Source organism: Podarcis tiliguerta, assembly GCF_965153285.1.
Source record: "Podarcis tiliguerta genome assembly, chromosome: 5".
Lineage (NCBI taxonomy): Eukaryota > Metazoa > Chordata > Lepidosauria > Squamata > Lacertidae > Podarcis > Podarcis tiliguerta.
In genome coordinates, this window is record NC_139538.1 from 81754102 (window position 1) to 81770824 (window position 16723).

Sequence of the window (16723 nt, forward strand, 5' to 3'; positions counted from 1 at the left end):
TGCTAAGTGAATCAATTAAACAGCAGCATTCACAATTTGAGAAGAGATAACTGCTTCATAACTGCCTAAGACTACAATTTTCACATGACAAAAAAGGGCCATTCAGGCTCCTTCAAAGCCTGACAGGTCAAAAAAGAAGTTTGAAACAAAAGCACCTTATAACCATCATCTCTCCTCTTTACTTGTCAGATCAAGTTTGCAAGTGTCTCTGCTGAAATGGCATCGCCATGCCAGCTGACACAAGGTGATTTTTCATGTCTTGTCAAAGAAAATCTTTTATTCTATTTGCTCCGCATTAACATGTTACGTTTATTGATCAAGCCCCTTCTGCAGCCGCAGCAGGGCACTGGGCTCTTATGCCTAAGGGGGGCTTTGATGTCCCGGTGACATTCCAGACCGAATAATGCACATACTAAATGGATTTCATGCAGAAATGTGTTTGTGCATGACAGCTACATTAATAACAGCCTCTCACACTGATAAATATGCAATTGCTACTATTAAGATTTACCCAATTACAGTGAAAATATTCCCAGTACCTAATAAATGTACCCATAAAGAAAAGTTTTAACAATAGTGCATTTTTCTCACATATTAAAGTGAATGAAGATTCGTCTTAAGGACTATAATGAGAATGTCGTGCTTTATCTTAAATCTTTCTTTTGTTGCTACAATAATAAGCCACGCAAAGAGATGTAACAGCAATGAAGTAAGTGGTGTCCCAGGCAAATCTTAAAAGCTTGAAGGTACCTGAAAAAAAGGGATCCAAATGCTGTCTGACACTTCAGCAGAAGTAACATTCACAAGTGCATCCTTGTGAAGAGAGTTTTGAGTTCTTCTGACCTCAACAATGGATTGACTGGCATCACCCTTGGAAAATCATCAACCCTTCTTCCAGCTGTCTTCTAAAATTATTGAGCACACCCTAGAGAAAATTAGGAGTCTCTCTGAACTGTTCAGATATGCAGATCCACCACTGACAGACTTGCATGCATGAATGAGCCGTAAAAGATTAACCAGCAGCAGAGATAAGCCACCTCAGACAGAAGTTTCCCATCACCCTATTGTTTATTTAAACTCAGTATTTTCCAAAGCACGCTGTTCACACATTCACCTGAAAGTCACCAATTGTTCTGTTGGCATCCATCTGTCTCAGGAGACAATGGAAGAATGCACCTTTTGGTCAAACCATTGGAGAGTTACAGCACCTGCTATGGCTGTAGAGACCAATATGGGAGATACATGTTTTACTGGAGGTCGGCAGATAAAGGCATCCAAAAAGCATGTGGGAATCAACCCTAAATTCTACTGGAATTGGCAGCAGACAAATAGATTAGGGATTCTCTCTAGAGAATCTCAAGGTAACTAAGTGATATTGTGCCAAACACTCAAATATTTCATTTGAAGATTGGCCATAGCATTGCACCCTACCAACTGCATGACTGTTCACTCTTTGGCAGCTTAAAAGAGGTCTGGCAACCTAATAGCATCATAGTTTCACAGCTGCCTCTTGAAGTTGTATGTTTTAGCTTCCAATTCTCCTTTCTGTTCAAGCAATACTTCCATCTCTCAGTCAGCAATCAGGTCTCATTTACCGAGATCTATGGGACTTAAACTATGGGTAGAACCTAAAGATCTACCTTAAACAATCTCAGATTTTCACTATTTGGGTCCTTGAATTGCAAACTCCCCGAGTCACATCACAAGACATTTTTGTAAAAGCCTCCCGCTTCAAAAATTGTTTGCCACTTCAAAAAGTGTTTGCTCTTGAAACAGCAGCTGCTCTAAGGACACATCCCAAATTTCCTTTGAATCCAATATATTTCTTGAACACAAGACAAAAGCTGCTATGGGCATATAGATCTACCAGGACATTTTTTTTTATCCTTGGCCTCTGTTCTCATGACCACTTAGTGTCCCCAACCTTCTCTGGGTTGCACCCCTTGTCTCTCAAATATAATTTTTTAAGCAAAGCAGAGAATTTCATGCCTTTATCAGCTCAGTTCATATGCCCCATATAGCTAGTGCAAGATACAAATGAATTTTAGGGTTTTTTTTCTTGTTATGCTCATCAAAACATTCAACGTATTCAGCTGCCTTCTCTCCTCCTAATTTTTTAAGTAGGCAAATGTGTCAGAAGATTGTCAACCTAATTCATTTCAGCTACTCCATTGAAAGCAAGGTCTGTTTACTTCCCCTAGAATAATTAGACGGAGGAATCTGCATAGCTGCTGTCAGTAATTTTACCTTACATTTTTCTACTTAAAATTTTCCAGGAACCATGAGAAATCTCTCATTAAAACCAGATTCTCATAATATTTCATACTATTTTAAAAATTACATTTAAAGATTTATATTCACATAGGAATTACCATAAAAAGGAGAGAGAGAGAGAGAGAGAGAGATGACAAAAAGTCCTTAATTAATATAATCATTGCTACTCAGAAAAGAACCCAAATTGGAACAGTGGGAAATGCAAGCTATTTTAATTTCCATCAGCAGTCAGGCGGGTGGAAAGAAGAGTGGGTAGGATTAGGAAGGACCGTGAAGCCACTTGGTCAACAGAAGCTACACAAGCCTATCTCAAGAAATCCACAAGAAACAATAAGTACAGGCAACAATGACTGCATTTGTCCTGGCCCATCCTAGCAGAAGCAGTACTCAGCTTACCACTTTCATTTTTGGCAAAGGCTTTAATCTATAGGTCAGTTCGATACACAAGCCAGCGTAAAAAGCATTCAGGTTAACAGCTGACACATCTCTCTTAAGTCCATGGCTAGGCAAAAGCTAAGACATTGTCCCAACATTTGACATGCCCCCCCCCCCAAAGCTTTCCTTTGGAAAAATGGGGCAGACACAGTCATTTGTGCAGTTGGCATCCCGAGCCACAGGATGGGGCAAGCAGATAGGCACTCCTCCAAGTAGGCTGTATTTGTGGAGTTTGTTTAGACTGGCACAGTCATCTTCTCACCCTTTTTGACAGGGAAGGAGGCAACAGGCTTGGTTCACTGATTTTTCTACAAGTACTTTGACGAAGATGGGAGGTTCTTCACTGGTGAGAGGCAGCACAGGGCACAAGCCAGCTGTGATTATGCTTGGTGTGTTCGGTGACACTGGGGCAGACCTCTCCTCTGACAATCTGCTTGGCCCCTCCCTTGGATCCAAACTAAGATCTCGTAGCATACTGGGCCCCTTCCCAAGATCCTGTTCCTCTAGTTCCCCATTTTCTCCCTATTTGTCATCCCCCTCTGACCAATCCCACCAAAACAATTTCACAAGGCTCATGACAGCATGTATAGTTGAATGGAAATCAGTGAAGCTTGGGCTAACATCCTCTCTTCATGTACAGCAATTTATCATAAGTGGTGAACCACAATAAAACCTGTGCTTGATCCTAGTTTGAAGGCAACCTGTGGTGTGAGGAAACCATTGTGTGCCAGATTCATATAGAATGTCAAAGTACAGTTTGCCAAGAAACTGGAAGCCAGTTAGAAACAAAATAAATAATTCTAGTTGGTTGTGGAAATGAATAAGTTATATCTCTTTACTTATTTCTCTTGAACCTGCAGAGCTGCCAGATGAAATGGACAAGGACAATATGATATGGGGTGGCTCTAAGGCACAAAAAGGCACAAAACTGACAAACAGTGTGACAAAGGGATAAGGGAGTTAAAATCTGTAAAGCCCTATTGGTAGACTGGGAGGGCTGTTCTTATGCCTTGAAAACCAACCAAATACAGTGGCTGAAAAATGGTGTCTGAGGACTTGGAATTGAAACTGAAGGACAAAAATTGGGGGGGGGGGGAGAGATTTGGCCTGAAGGGGATTCTAGAGAAAGATGAGATGGAGTGTAATGGTGTTTGGCAATCCAAACTTTTTCTATGGTTCATTCAAGCAAATCATGGCATCCATGAAGTTGGTATAGCTTGATATAAAAAAGACTCTCATTATGACCCTGGTACCAGTCCTTGTCTTAAACATTTCCAGGAAGGTATGAGTAAATACGCTGACCTCCCAGTAGTTAATGTACAGGATCAGCACACTAAACTTTTGCTGTACAACAATAAAACTGCTAGCACATTTGCAAAAACTAGGCAGGGTCTGATGTGGTTACCAGGAAATGTTAATTTTCACCTCCTGTAAGAAAGATTAGGGTTCCACATAGACAAAATAATCTTCTTCCAAAGGTGAATTCATGATTCAATAAATATATCAACTGGGTGTCATTTCTCACTAGAGTCATGTCCTTTCACTTTCAAATTTAACAAGGTAAACAGAATAGTAAACAGATACCAATTTGTAAGAAATAATAATACAAAGGAATAAAGGTGTTGACACTTACTCATCCCAAAGACCTCTCTCTCTTCTCCACAAGGTAACACAGATCCAAAATAATTAAACCCCAGGTTAGCTCAAACTCCAACAGGACCTTCCTTTTCACTCTTGTTGGACATGGAACAGATGAGTGGCCAAGACATTTCTGTTGCCTGGCTAATACAGGATTTTAATGGTAGATCCCTGACTTAGAACAGACTGTTTACCTCAGGACAGAAAAACCACCCCCTCCCATTTTCACTTTACTTTTAGTGTGGCAAATTGTAACACCCACTCTTTAGGCTTTTGGTATGGTTAGGAATACTTTTTACTCTCAGAATCAAGGTGTGTATGCTATATGATTTGCTGCCTGCTTATATTGCAACACTGCTGTCTGAAAGCAGCATCCATTTACTCTGTCATTTTCATTTCAAGTAATAAACTAATCTTTATTTATTTATCTGGTGCATGAATTTCTTGTGAGCATAAGGTCAATTGTAGGAACACACAACCATAACAGTCACATGTTTAACTCCAATAAAAATACTAAACCTCTTGGGAGTTTGTATGAGTGCTGGACATGTGTGTGGATTTAGACACACATCTTGTAAGGGATAGATGTACCTCAGTTTCTTGTGGAATAGCATGGATCTGAGTTCACTCCTCTTTCTAACATACACAGAATGTGTGCATAGAGTATCTGGCATCAACTCTCACTCATCTGACACACCCAGGGACAGAGCAGTGCAATTTTAACACCATTGGGTCAAAGAAGCAACATAACCCAGATCATTTTGACCATTTATAACAGCCCTGAAAGAGGAGGGAATTCCCTACTGCTGCGGGTTCCCCTTCAAGTTGGTAATAAAGGTAAATTATTCAGTATGGGTGATGAACAAGCATAGAATTTATAGGAAATCTAAAATCTACATGTGCCAGAGGGCTCTGTGCAGACTAATTGATAACCCCAACAATCAACCCTGCAGCTCCAAGAAGGGGAGAAAGGGCAGGCTGCAACCAAACCCACATTTTGGATATAACAGAAATCTGTTCAAAGCATAAATCAGGATTACAGTGCTAAAGCAGATGCACGATGAGAAGGCATGATCTCAAACAATGGTTAAGCAAGTTGGGGATGTTACATCCAAACCAGCCCAGATTCTCTTAAAATAGCATTCTTTAAAAGGAAACATGAAATACATAGAAACAAGTTGAAGGCTTTACTTATAAGCTCTGAATTGTGACCAATATATACATTAAGTTAAAGGCTTTCTTATCCAAGGCAGGGAGAGAACATGGAGTGGGGAAATATATCTGAGGTTAAATACTGCCAGGATCAGGAACTAACACCATATTCATGCTTTCCTTCCTCCCTGTGTGTGCTCAGTTTAGCTGAACATTTTCTGGTTTGATTAAACCAGTTTGCTGTTACACATCAGCAAGAGATGTTTGAGCAAGAACTCCAAACAAGGATTGCAAGTAGAGTTCAAGCCACAGTTTGTAGAATTAAGAATGTGACATGCAAGTGTAGCCAGTAAGTTACATATAGAATTGATTAGTGTGGGTTTTCTACTAGAACCAGGGACTAGAAATTCATCGCAAACGCTAGGATCCAGCAGGTATCATTCTGTAGGTCACCAAAATAATCCACTGAGCCCATTCAGGTGGACAGCATAGTAATGTATACTCTCCAACTTTAGCTCTACAATGCTGCCTTAAATTATGACTATTTCTGATGACCACTCATTTAATATCCATTCCATGAAAAAAAAACACTGATTGCACCATTATCTTGCTCCTAAACACACATTTTACTCAGAAGTAAATAACTGTTTTTATGTCCAAGTATTTGTGCACTGGATTGTAGCCCTAGCCTTCAAGTAAGAGATAGCGCTTTGTATCCTGGCAGATGTACAGAGAAAGGCATACAAAAATGTATCTCTTAGCAAACATAATTCTGCCGTGCAAAAGGCATATAGAATATATGGCTTTAACTTAAGCGCCTGTTGTTAAAAGGCTATATTTGGTTATAATCCAATACATTCCTATTGCTACAGCAACAAATTAGATAGGTAAATTGGCACGCTTGTTCAAGAAATACATTTCATATCTGAAAACCGGAAAGTTGAGTTTAAAAATTATTCTAAAGCAATCCCACTCTGGAGGAGACTCAGCAAAGTCTCAGACAGTTCGGAGAACTTAGCAATTCCTGATCTGTTCTGAGAACACATTTTCATTCATCTCTTCTTTCAGCAGAAGCAGATGAAAAATAGTGCAAATTTCTTGTACAATGTAAGCTGCATCCATTACATTGCAAAATGATACTTGCAACTGATAATCTCCTCTTCATTCTTCTTCCAAAGAAATATCCAATGAAAGTGTTAACCACAAACTCTTTTCTGCATACAGACTAGCTCTATATTAATGCACTATTCGTATAATTGGGTAAACAATACATCAGTACAGAAATTGATGGCATGTAGTAAAACAAATACTTTCTTTAAAAAATGCAAAAGGCTTCATTTGTGTTGCTCCATGGTCAAACCCAAAGCATGACCTACCTTAACAAGTTGAAGCTAAGATCCAGTCTTTTTGCAATGCGTCCATAGTTTCTTCCTAGGAATGCTGGGATTTCTTTGCAATCTTGACCAATATAAGATACCTATAAGAATTAAGGGCAAAAGAGTTTAGAAGCTGGGTGATTTGCGATCTTCAGACATCTATTGCCTTGAAAATCTAGATATGCAGGAAACAAAATGAAAGTATTCACCCAATTGTCAGGACAATAAACTGCTAGCACTGTTGAGATTAGTCTAGCTCCACCTGTCACATTATGAATCTGTTTTAACAACTTCCATGGTCAGCTCAAGTTGGATATTTTGCAGTTTCAAGAACAACTTATTTACTAAATTGTAATTAACTTTTCCAGAGTTAACAGCAGAGTATCTAAGAGATAGCATTTTTTAGTATCCTGCTTCGTAACATCATTAGTGTAGTGCCTCGGTTTTATTGTCTAGTTTATTTTGTTCAGATGCCAAGCACCCTAAAATTTGGGAGTAAAGGGAGGGGGTGAAGAGGAGACAGGCAACATTTCTTAGGGCCAATACACATTAAAGTATCTGCAAAACAGTAACAATTTATTTCTATAGTTCGTTTTCATGTGGTCATAGTACTCCACTTAAATTACCTCAGGATATTACAGATTGAAACAGACAGATAACAGCCTGCCTAAAGCCACCTCAGTGTGTTCACGGTTGAGAAGATTTGAATCGAGGGCTTCCTGGGTCTCTTAACCACTATGGGCTGGATTGGATATTACAGAGCCAGATCTTTCCCCTACACCTGGTGGAAAACAGGAGTGTTCCTACCTTGCCTCCAACACCAATGGTTATCCAAGCAATGGAAAAATGTTTCAATGGGGCCTGCATGCAGAAAATCCAGTGAGTGTAAGCTCAGAAGACACTACACAATTTTATATGAGAAATCAACTGTGTAAAGTAAATTTGTATGCTTTGAATTTTGCACATGCAGACCATAAGTGAGTATTTTATTAAAACGTGGATAAACAATGGTATCTGAGGTATATGCATGAGCAGCGAGATAAGCTGCTCTCTCATCCCCTGCCATTACACATAGGAGAGTGATCGGTCTGTATCATCCAATCCAGCCCAAGTTATGTTTGTCTACCAGCTGTTATCTTTGTGTCTGCAAACCTACTGTATAAAAGTAAAATGTAGAAACAGTAAATCAAGGCTCTCACCTGGAAACAAAAATGTGTACTCATTCCACACCCAACCTACCAGTAACAACTCTGCATTAGTACACTGTCATATCTGCAGCTGGACCACGACAATGGGTTGTAGCCAAATAAATTCTACTCAAAGTAGATTCACTGAAATTAATGTACCTAAGCAAGCCATGTCCATCAATTTCAATGTGTTTGAGTCTGTCTATCACTGGATACAACCTAATGGGTTCTCAAACAGAGGGGAGAAATCAGGCAACAATCTTCAGGACAGCTCATACCATAATACCCTATCAGTTAAACATGAACCTAACTGGATGAGACATCTGGAGTGTGGCAAAACAAGAACGGGCCTTTTCTGCAGTGGCTCCCTGCTTGGGGAATGCTCTCCCTAGGGAGGCTCACCTGGCACTTTGTTGCACATCTTTAGGCACCAGGCAAAACCACTCCTCTACTTCCAGGCCTTTGGCTGGTTAAACAATATATGGCCTTTTAAACAGTGGAAGGTATTGCTTTTGTTTCTTACTGTGTTGTATATTTTTGTGCTTTTATATTGCAAACCGCCCTGTGATCCTCAGGTGAAGGGTGGTCTAGAAATTTAATAAATAGTAATAATAGTAATAAATACGAATCACAACTATGTAAGACAGTTGAAAAGAAACTGCTATAGTATTTTGTACCTCCCAGTGTGGAAGGAAGTTCCAGAAGCCATCTTTTAAAGATTTTGTTTTTTGTAAGCAAAGAGTAGTAAGTGGAGCATTTTTCTGTTCATCTACTTTTGTTTTCATCGACATTGTTTTTAAATATACAAAGTGAGTATGGGAACAGGCACACTGTAAATGTTTCAAATAAGTATCTGTTCTCCGAAACCAACCTTCGTGTATTTACAGCCTCCCACCCTGTTCCTTTCGCAAATCATCAGGTGCAAAATTCAGGCTTCTGTCACTTTCAACGGCTACATTCTAACTACCAAATTGCTTCTCTTTAACTTCAATCCTAAGCAGGTGTTACATTTCCAGCAGCCCCCCGCCACCAATGCACATTAAAACAAGCTCCTCCTAGCAATCAATGCCTATTAAAGCAAGATTTTTAGTTAACAACATCCAATTATTATTTTTTTAATTCAATCTTTATTGGTTTAAAAATCAACATAGACACACAAAGAAAACTTAGGGGAAGGAATAGGGGGGAAAAGAAAACAGAACAAAAAAGTACATCTCTTACTAATAAAAAATAAAATAGAACAGTACATTGCGAATATACATCAACATCAAAATTTAAAGGAATGCTGGATTTCCCATAGATTTCGCACAGATGTTTACAACAAGATGCCAGACTCTTAATAAAGATAATACATTATTGCCATACATAATAACTTACAAGATTAAAGGAAGTCCAATCTTAAGCTCTCACATACAGCAGTTATTAAACAATGAATGGTGTTGCACAAGACACACTGAAATTTTATCTTGCCACACATAAAACAGTTGAAGTTTTAGCGCTTAATCAGAAGCTCCAATGAATCCATATGAGCTCATCCCTCTATAGCAAACCACTTACATAAAGTTTCAGAAAAAGCTGACCGAGTGCTTTTTGAAAATTGATGTATTTGCAAGTTTAATTTGCGATAACTCCCTATTTAGTCCGGAAGAATTTAAGCAGCAAAGCAATGTCTATGCTTGATTCAGAGTGCACTCTTTAAAGAACTTGGTCTTAGGGAGTTCCCATTTGTCTTTTAAGTTTCCATTTCTTCAAATTCCAGATAAGAACAAGAAAATAAGAGTCAGGCAAGTTGTGTTTGGATGATATTTCATGTTCTTCAAAATACAACCTACTCTACATGACAACTTGCCACTGCATCCCCTAACTTTACAAATCACCCTTGTGGTTCAGCTGGTCTTAAAATGATTGCAGTCTGATAATGTAGCACTTCATCCCCTTTAATTCATCCTTGCTCAGTAACTTCATCTGAGAAAGAGATAGTCAACTACAGAGAAAATAGTTTTACTGTGAATACATGAGCTGAAAAAATAAAAAGCTCAGAGTTCATTCTTGCAATTTCCTCTCCCTTCTCAAGGCATCTGTCATCCCTTCCTTTGCAATAAATTCTACTTCAGGACAAAGGCTTGCTTTTAACAGTCTCCAGAAAGCAAAAGGAAGAGAGATTTCAATCTAATTATTTGGAATCCCACTCCAGAATCAGTAAACATTTTCCAATTGTCTGCTGCCATTCACCCTAAAGGATCCCAAAGCTATTTACAAGACACATGTGCATGCAGAAGCATTTAGATTAATACACACAAAAATGTAACCACTTCGGGGCTGGAAAAGACAGCAGCATATTTTTATCATCAGGAGAAAATGCTGCACATAAACTCCCTCTTTTCCAGTGTCAGTTTTCAGATTTCCAGTTGCTTGACATAGAACAATCTCAAAGAGCCAGATGTTAACCTTCCTATGCTTGTGTCAAAGAGGACCTCCCAATTAAGTTATGGTTGAGTAAGGGGTTTGTTTCTTTTCCACATTGTATTTCCTGGGCAAGAACTTACACAGAAGGGGTACAACTGCATGAAAGAACATGCTTTTCATAACCAATCCCAAAGCTGAACCTTGAATATCTTATTGTTAACGGATATGCTAGTATATCTGTGCACACATATGCATATCTTATACACATATTCTCTGAAAGCAATAATCTGGGAAATTAGCAATACTGTACAGTGGTACCTCTGGTTACGTTCTTAACCTGAAACTGTTCTTAACCTGAAGCACCAATTTAGCTAATGGGGCCTCCCACTGCTACTGTGCCGCCGCCATGCAATTTCTGTTCTCATCCTGAAGCAAAGCTCTTAACCCGAGGTACTATTTCTGGGTTAGCGAAGTCTGTAACCTGAAGCGTATGTAACCCAAGGTACCACTGTATACGCTTTGAATCTTTACTGGAGACAATTGTGTGCACATAGATAGGATTGCATTGGCTATGACATGACAGCCATTACATAACAGGAGTTACAGGTGGAGAAGCTTCCTGGGACAGTGAGCTGTATCACTTAAGCGTTATCTCAGAGATTAGTCGAGTCAAAAGAGCATCTCTATTCTTGATGTTTTTATGGATACTTTTTGCTAATTTTATTCTTATATTTTCATTAAAACTTGCATATTTTTATTAAAGTGTTCATAAATACGTTCATTAATATGTAAAAATAAAATAAAAATACGTTACATTTTTAGCAAGGTGCTCTCACCCTCTCTGGGAAAAAAGAGTCCAGCTTTGCCCTCTCAGGAAATGCAAAAAGGTGCTTGATTTAATTAAGGCAATATATGCTTGCCAGCTGGGAATCATTAACTCAGAAGGATAAATTAATGATGGAATTATAGGCACTGCTTACATTAGATATGGCACTGGACCAAAGTTAACTGGGGTAGGATGCACAGGAGGGGGGGGAATCACTTTAAAGTAAAAAGGACACCATTACATCTCATTACTCAACAGATGGTGACACCTCTGTTAAACAGCATCCAGTCCCATATTTAGTGGGCATTGGCAACACACCCTTATACAGGTTTACTCAGAGGTAACATCGCACTGAGTTCATGGGGCTTACTCCTTGGTAAGTGGGATTGCAACCTTAATCATCTTCCTTAGAAGTGCGGACAGGGAGAATTATTCTACTTGCCATCACACATACACAAGGCTCTTTGGTTGATACAAGCAGATGAAATGGCTGTTTGGAACAGAGCGGTGCTAGGTAAACTCAGTATTTTCTGCCAACAACCACTGCTCTTCTTGGCCAGGAAGACATTTCATGAAAAAGGAAGTCCAACAGAAAGTAGTCCCAAGACCCTATGGGGCCGATTCAGTTAGCAGGATTGTACTACTGACAAAATATATTATTAAAAGGTGAGATTAGGGGCTCATTTTACATTTGTTATAATCAAGAAACTAGTTATGAAGCATAAAGTTAAAGAGTCATAATAAAAAAAACACTGAGATAATTCATTGTTTGAACACTCTAGAGTACCATAAAAGTGCTATTACAATTTCCCGCCACTAAATACATATCCATTTCAGAGTACTTTGTACTTCAAAAGGGATGCATAAAGCCTCCAAGGAACAAACACTTGCACTCCCTGCCACATCCAACCACAACTACCACAATTATATATTCAAAAGCACTGGAGTAAACAAACTTTCTGCAAAACCAGCTGTTTCAAAAATACACGGGGTCACCTAATATATACACCAAGAAAAAATGCAAAAAAGTACAGCCAGCCCCCCCAAACCCAATTCAAAGTCGAAAGAAATGTTTATTTCTAGTGTGGATTCTGGCCCTGTTAAAGCACAACCAAGACTGCAATCCTATAAACGTTGGCCTGGAAGTTGAATTTTCTAGGACCTCTGAGCAGACCTGCAGAGGATTGCGCAGGGAAGCTTCCGATTCAAGCAACTATTCTATGGTCTGCTCCAGTGATCTCAAGTTAGTAAATCCAGATAAAGACAATAGCTAGTTAATAACTGCTGCCACATCATTCTGTTTGCACAACTGAAATTGGCCTGGTGAGGTCCTATTTGAAGAGTGAAGGCTCCACGTGGCATAAAAAACGCAAATTTATTTCTTTGACCAAACTGTTTTGTTGGACTAACTCCAGTCCAATGAGAGTTTATAAACAGGTGCTTTAATCTCAGTGGCCCACCAAGGATGTCAGAACTTACACACTAATGATGATATTTCTGGCACTGGGGATTTGTTTATTTTTTATGTCCATGATCTTTAAGCATTTGGTTCAAGCCTTGGTTGACAGGATGCCACTTTTATGTTTACACTTATAAGTGCCATCTCCAACTCCTCAAAAGATTCCATCAACAGTGCCCCCGAAAAAAATACACATCACTTGGGAAGACAGGCAAACTAATGCCAGTGTATTGGAAGAAGCAAAGATCACCAGTGTCAAAGCAATGATTACTCAACATCAACTTCGTTGGACTGGTCATGTTGTTCAGATGCCTGATTATCGTCTGCCAAAGCAACTACTCTATTCTGAACTTAAAAATGGAAAGCATAATGTTGGTGGTCAACAAAAGAGGTTTAAAGACTCTCTCAAGGCAAATCTAAAAACATGTAGTATAAACATTGACAACTGGGAAACACTGGCCTGTGAGCGCTCCAATTGGAGAACAGCCGTTACCAAAGGTGTCATGGACTTTGAAGATGCTCGAATTCAGGATGAAAGGGAGAAATGTGTTAAGAGGAAGGCATGTTTGGCAAACCCTCATCACAATCAACTCCCACCCAGAAACCTATGTCCCCCCTATGGAAGGACGTCTAGATCCAGAATTGGCCTCCACAGTCACTTATAGACTCACTGTTCAGACCATGTTCATAGAAGACAATCTTACTCAGCTATGAGTGATCACCAAAGAAGAAGATGATGATGATGACGACTCAGGGGACAAAGTAAAGGCCAATGGTTGCAAGGAAGATCTTAAAGCAATGACAAAGTTAGCTGGGCACTGCCATGCCTAAAGACAGCACCACCACATAACAAAAGCCACCATTTCATATAGCTCTTAAAATAATCTGTTTGAAAATCTGATGTTATTGGGTGAAGCAATTCTTAAGAACTCCAGTTCATAACATGCATGCTACAAATCAGTGAAACTGCCCCATGAGTCCAAGTAGGGCTTCCATATATGTAGCAACACAAAGGGGAAATGCTAGCATCATATAGAAGTACAGCAACAGAAGTAGTGTGTACAAATGGGACCCTGTACCCTGGCACTAGGGAAAATTCACTGCACACACAAGTACTTACATTCCACTGATACTCGTGGAATGTAGATATGTTTGCATTCCCACCCTGATCATGTTTACTTACATGTCCTAGAAGGACTCACTGGTTTCAGTAGAATTTGTCCTCCATGAGAAAGCACTTAGGTTTGTGATCTAAGTACTTTTATATAGCCAAAAATCAGACCAAGAAAGAAAGCACAAGAAGAAAGATTAGCAGAGACTTATAACAGCCTGAAACTCTGGGGTGAAGTTTATCTGACAATTCCTTTAAATTAACCCAGATTAGTTCCAGCAGCTTCTCCACACAACTGCTGTTCCTCTCTTCAGAAGTTGCCTTGACTTACATAGCACAGCTGTGTGGCAGGTTTACTCACAGATTTATTCTTACAATATCCATATGGTTTTGCTTTCAACCGTGTGGATATTAGAATATGGGAAAGCTGCCACACAAAGAAGTCTCAGAAATTGCATGGACTTTGAATGATTGGAGAGCACGCCCAGCCAACCAATTTACAAGGTTCAGTGGGCACCAAGTAGACTGAGACAAGCTGTCCCCACCAAACAGGCACTTTGTGCAGGCATGTGCTGAAGATCAGCATGTATTCTAACCTTGTAAGATGCACAAAGGGTTAATGGGTTCTTAAAAATACCGAGTTCCCCTGCAGTCAGAATGTGTGTCCAACTTCACTATGGCCAAAGTGTGAGGCAGGGGAAGTACACTAGGAGTTTATTGTCAGTAGGAATTTGGACTCAAAAGAAAATAGGCAGGACCTTGGTGGTATGCAATTATATGATAGAGGAGCAGACTTTTAAAGCCCTGGAGTGTTTGGCTATGCAGATGAGTAAGCTGCAGTTTTATCAGTATCATTATCGCAAATCTACAAGTAGGACTATTGACATCTGTTAAGAAAATAGCACCCAAGGCTACTTCAGAGCAAAATAGTTCAAGGATTTAGAAGTTTGCTCCTTGCCTATATATAAATGATGAAGTCAGAATCTGAAGACAGCAGTCACCCAATGCAGTAAAGAAGCCTTCGCTGGACTCCAAATCCCATTAGCTCCAGCCAACATGGCCAATGAGCCAGATTTATGGGAGTTGTAGTTCCCTGGAGGACACCAGGGAAAGCTGCAGTAGATTAACCTCACACTTTAGGTTTGCCCACAATGATGTACATCTCACATAAGTATGGTTTGACTGGAATTTGGGGAGTTTTCACCAAAGTCTAAGAAAAACTCTGCACCATTTCACCAGCTACATTGTGCAACTATGATGTGGAGAGTGGCTTACATAATTTGTGCTGGGGTAAGTCCAGCATTCTGTTCTTAAAGTGGCCAACCAGATGTCTGTGGGAAATCCACAAGCAGGACCCAAGCACAACAGCTGTCTCCCTTCCTGCAGCAGAGCAGCACTCTCCTCCTCCAGCATGACTTCCTCCAACTAGGCAGAGAGCACAGTCCTCATGGCTAGTAGCCATAGATAGCCCTCTCCTCCATGGATTTGTCTAATCCTCTTTTAAAGCCATCACTGCCACCAGTGAGACAGAGTTTCATAGTGTAACTATGAGCTTCATGAAGAAGTAATAGAGGGTGCTACTCCCAGCACTAAAATGCATTTTGATTCCCACTGAAAAGTCATATCAAAACAACAGCGCAAAACAACCTTGACATCTCTCTGAACATGAAGCTTGTGGGACCACAAGTCCTTCTGGTTTTCTGGAAAGAAGCAGTGCACCCTTTTAGGCAGGCAGGCAGAAATTCATGCTATCTGCACTTAACATCTTCAAGTGATGTCTGGGACCCATGCACACAAATATTGCTTATGTCTGTTACCTCCAAGGAAAGGGAGAAGAGGCTTCACTCAAAGTTGCAATCTATCACCTTCTAAGACTATGGGGGAGGGGCTCTTTGTTTATTTAATAAGTTCATAGAGAATACATGAGGCTACAGACATAAGAGATTATCCCATATGCCCATGGCCTTGTACAGTACTCAGGAAACGTACAGATGCTCAGGCACACTAAAGAGGTCTGAGGCTTCAGAACACCATAGCCATGTAGAGCTTCTAAACTGAATTAAAACAGTTTAATCCATGCATAGAAAGGGAGAATTTTGGCAGGTAAAGCTTCTTAAAACTGCAGTACCTTGATGGGAGAAGTTGCATCTAAATCCCTTTAATGTGTTAGGCACAGGAGCCCTGTTTCACACCTAGTCTGACAAATAGCCTCATAGGAGAGTATACCAAACCTGTACTCCAGAGCTTTCCAAACTTTTCATGTTGGTGGCACACTTTTTAGACATGAATCATTTCGCAACACAGTAATTCAGTTTTACTAGCAAACCAGAGGTTAAACCAACCCCTTTCCAGCCCTGAGGCGAGCATGGGGAGCGTTTGCATGACACACCTACACACTGCAGCTGACACACTAACGCAGGGGTCAGCAAGGTTTATCTTGCCTGGGCCGGATCGGTCCCATGGAGATCCCTCTGTGGGCTGGACTTCAGGCACGTATGAGGTGATTTTTGCATGAGGTGCGCAGTCACGATTTTCAGTGACTGCGCAGGAGTGAATTTTGGCACAGCGGAAGTGATTCCCTGTGCTGCAGTGGCGTAGCATGGGGGGTGCAGGGGGGGCCGGCCGCACCGGGCGCAACGTCTGGGGGTTAGGGTTAGGGGGCGCAAATCCACGGGTTAGGGGGCGCAAATTACTTGCCTTGCCCCGGGTGCCGACAACCCACGCTACGCCACTGCTGTGCTGCGCTGTGCTTCGCCGGTATCTTGGTTCAGGGGCGACTCATGAGCCGGTCAAATGACCTCCACGGGCCGCTTCCAGCCCATGGGCCTTAGATTGCTGACCCCTGCACTAACTTGTCCC

At 40.4% G+C, this 16723-nt stretch overlaps 1 protein-coding gene across 2 annotated transcripts in view; it reads right to left on the reverse strand.

Moving 5' to 3' along the window:
- Positions 1-16723, reverse strand: part of LRMDA (leucine rich melanocyte differentiation associated) — a 740402-nt gene that overhangs the window by 718881 nt on the left and 4798 nt on the right. For both annotated transcript variants that reach the window (XM_083440596.1, XM_083440597.1), the window contains exon 2: positions 6876-6976. In XM_083440596.1, coding sequence (XP_083296722.1) covers positions 6876-6976 — 101 coding nt within the window. The remainder of the gene's footprint in view (positions 1-6875; positions 6977-16723) is intronic.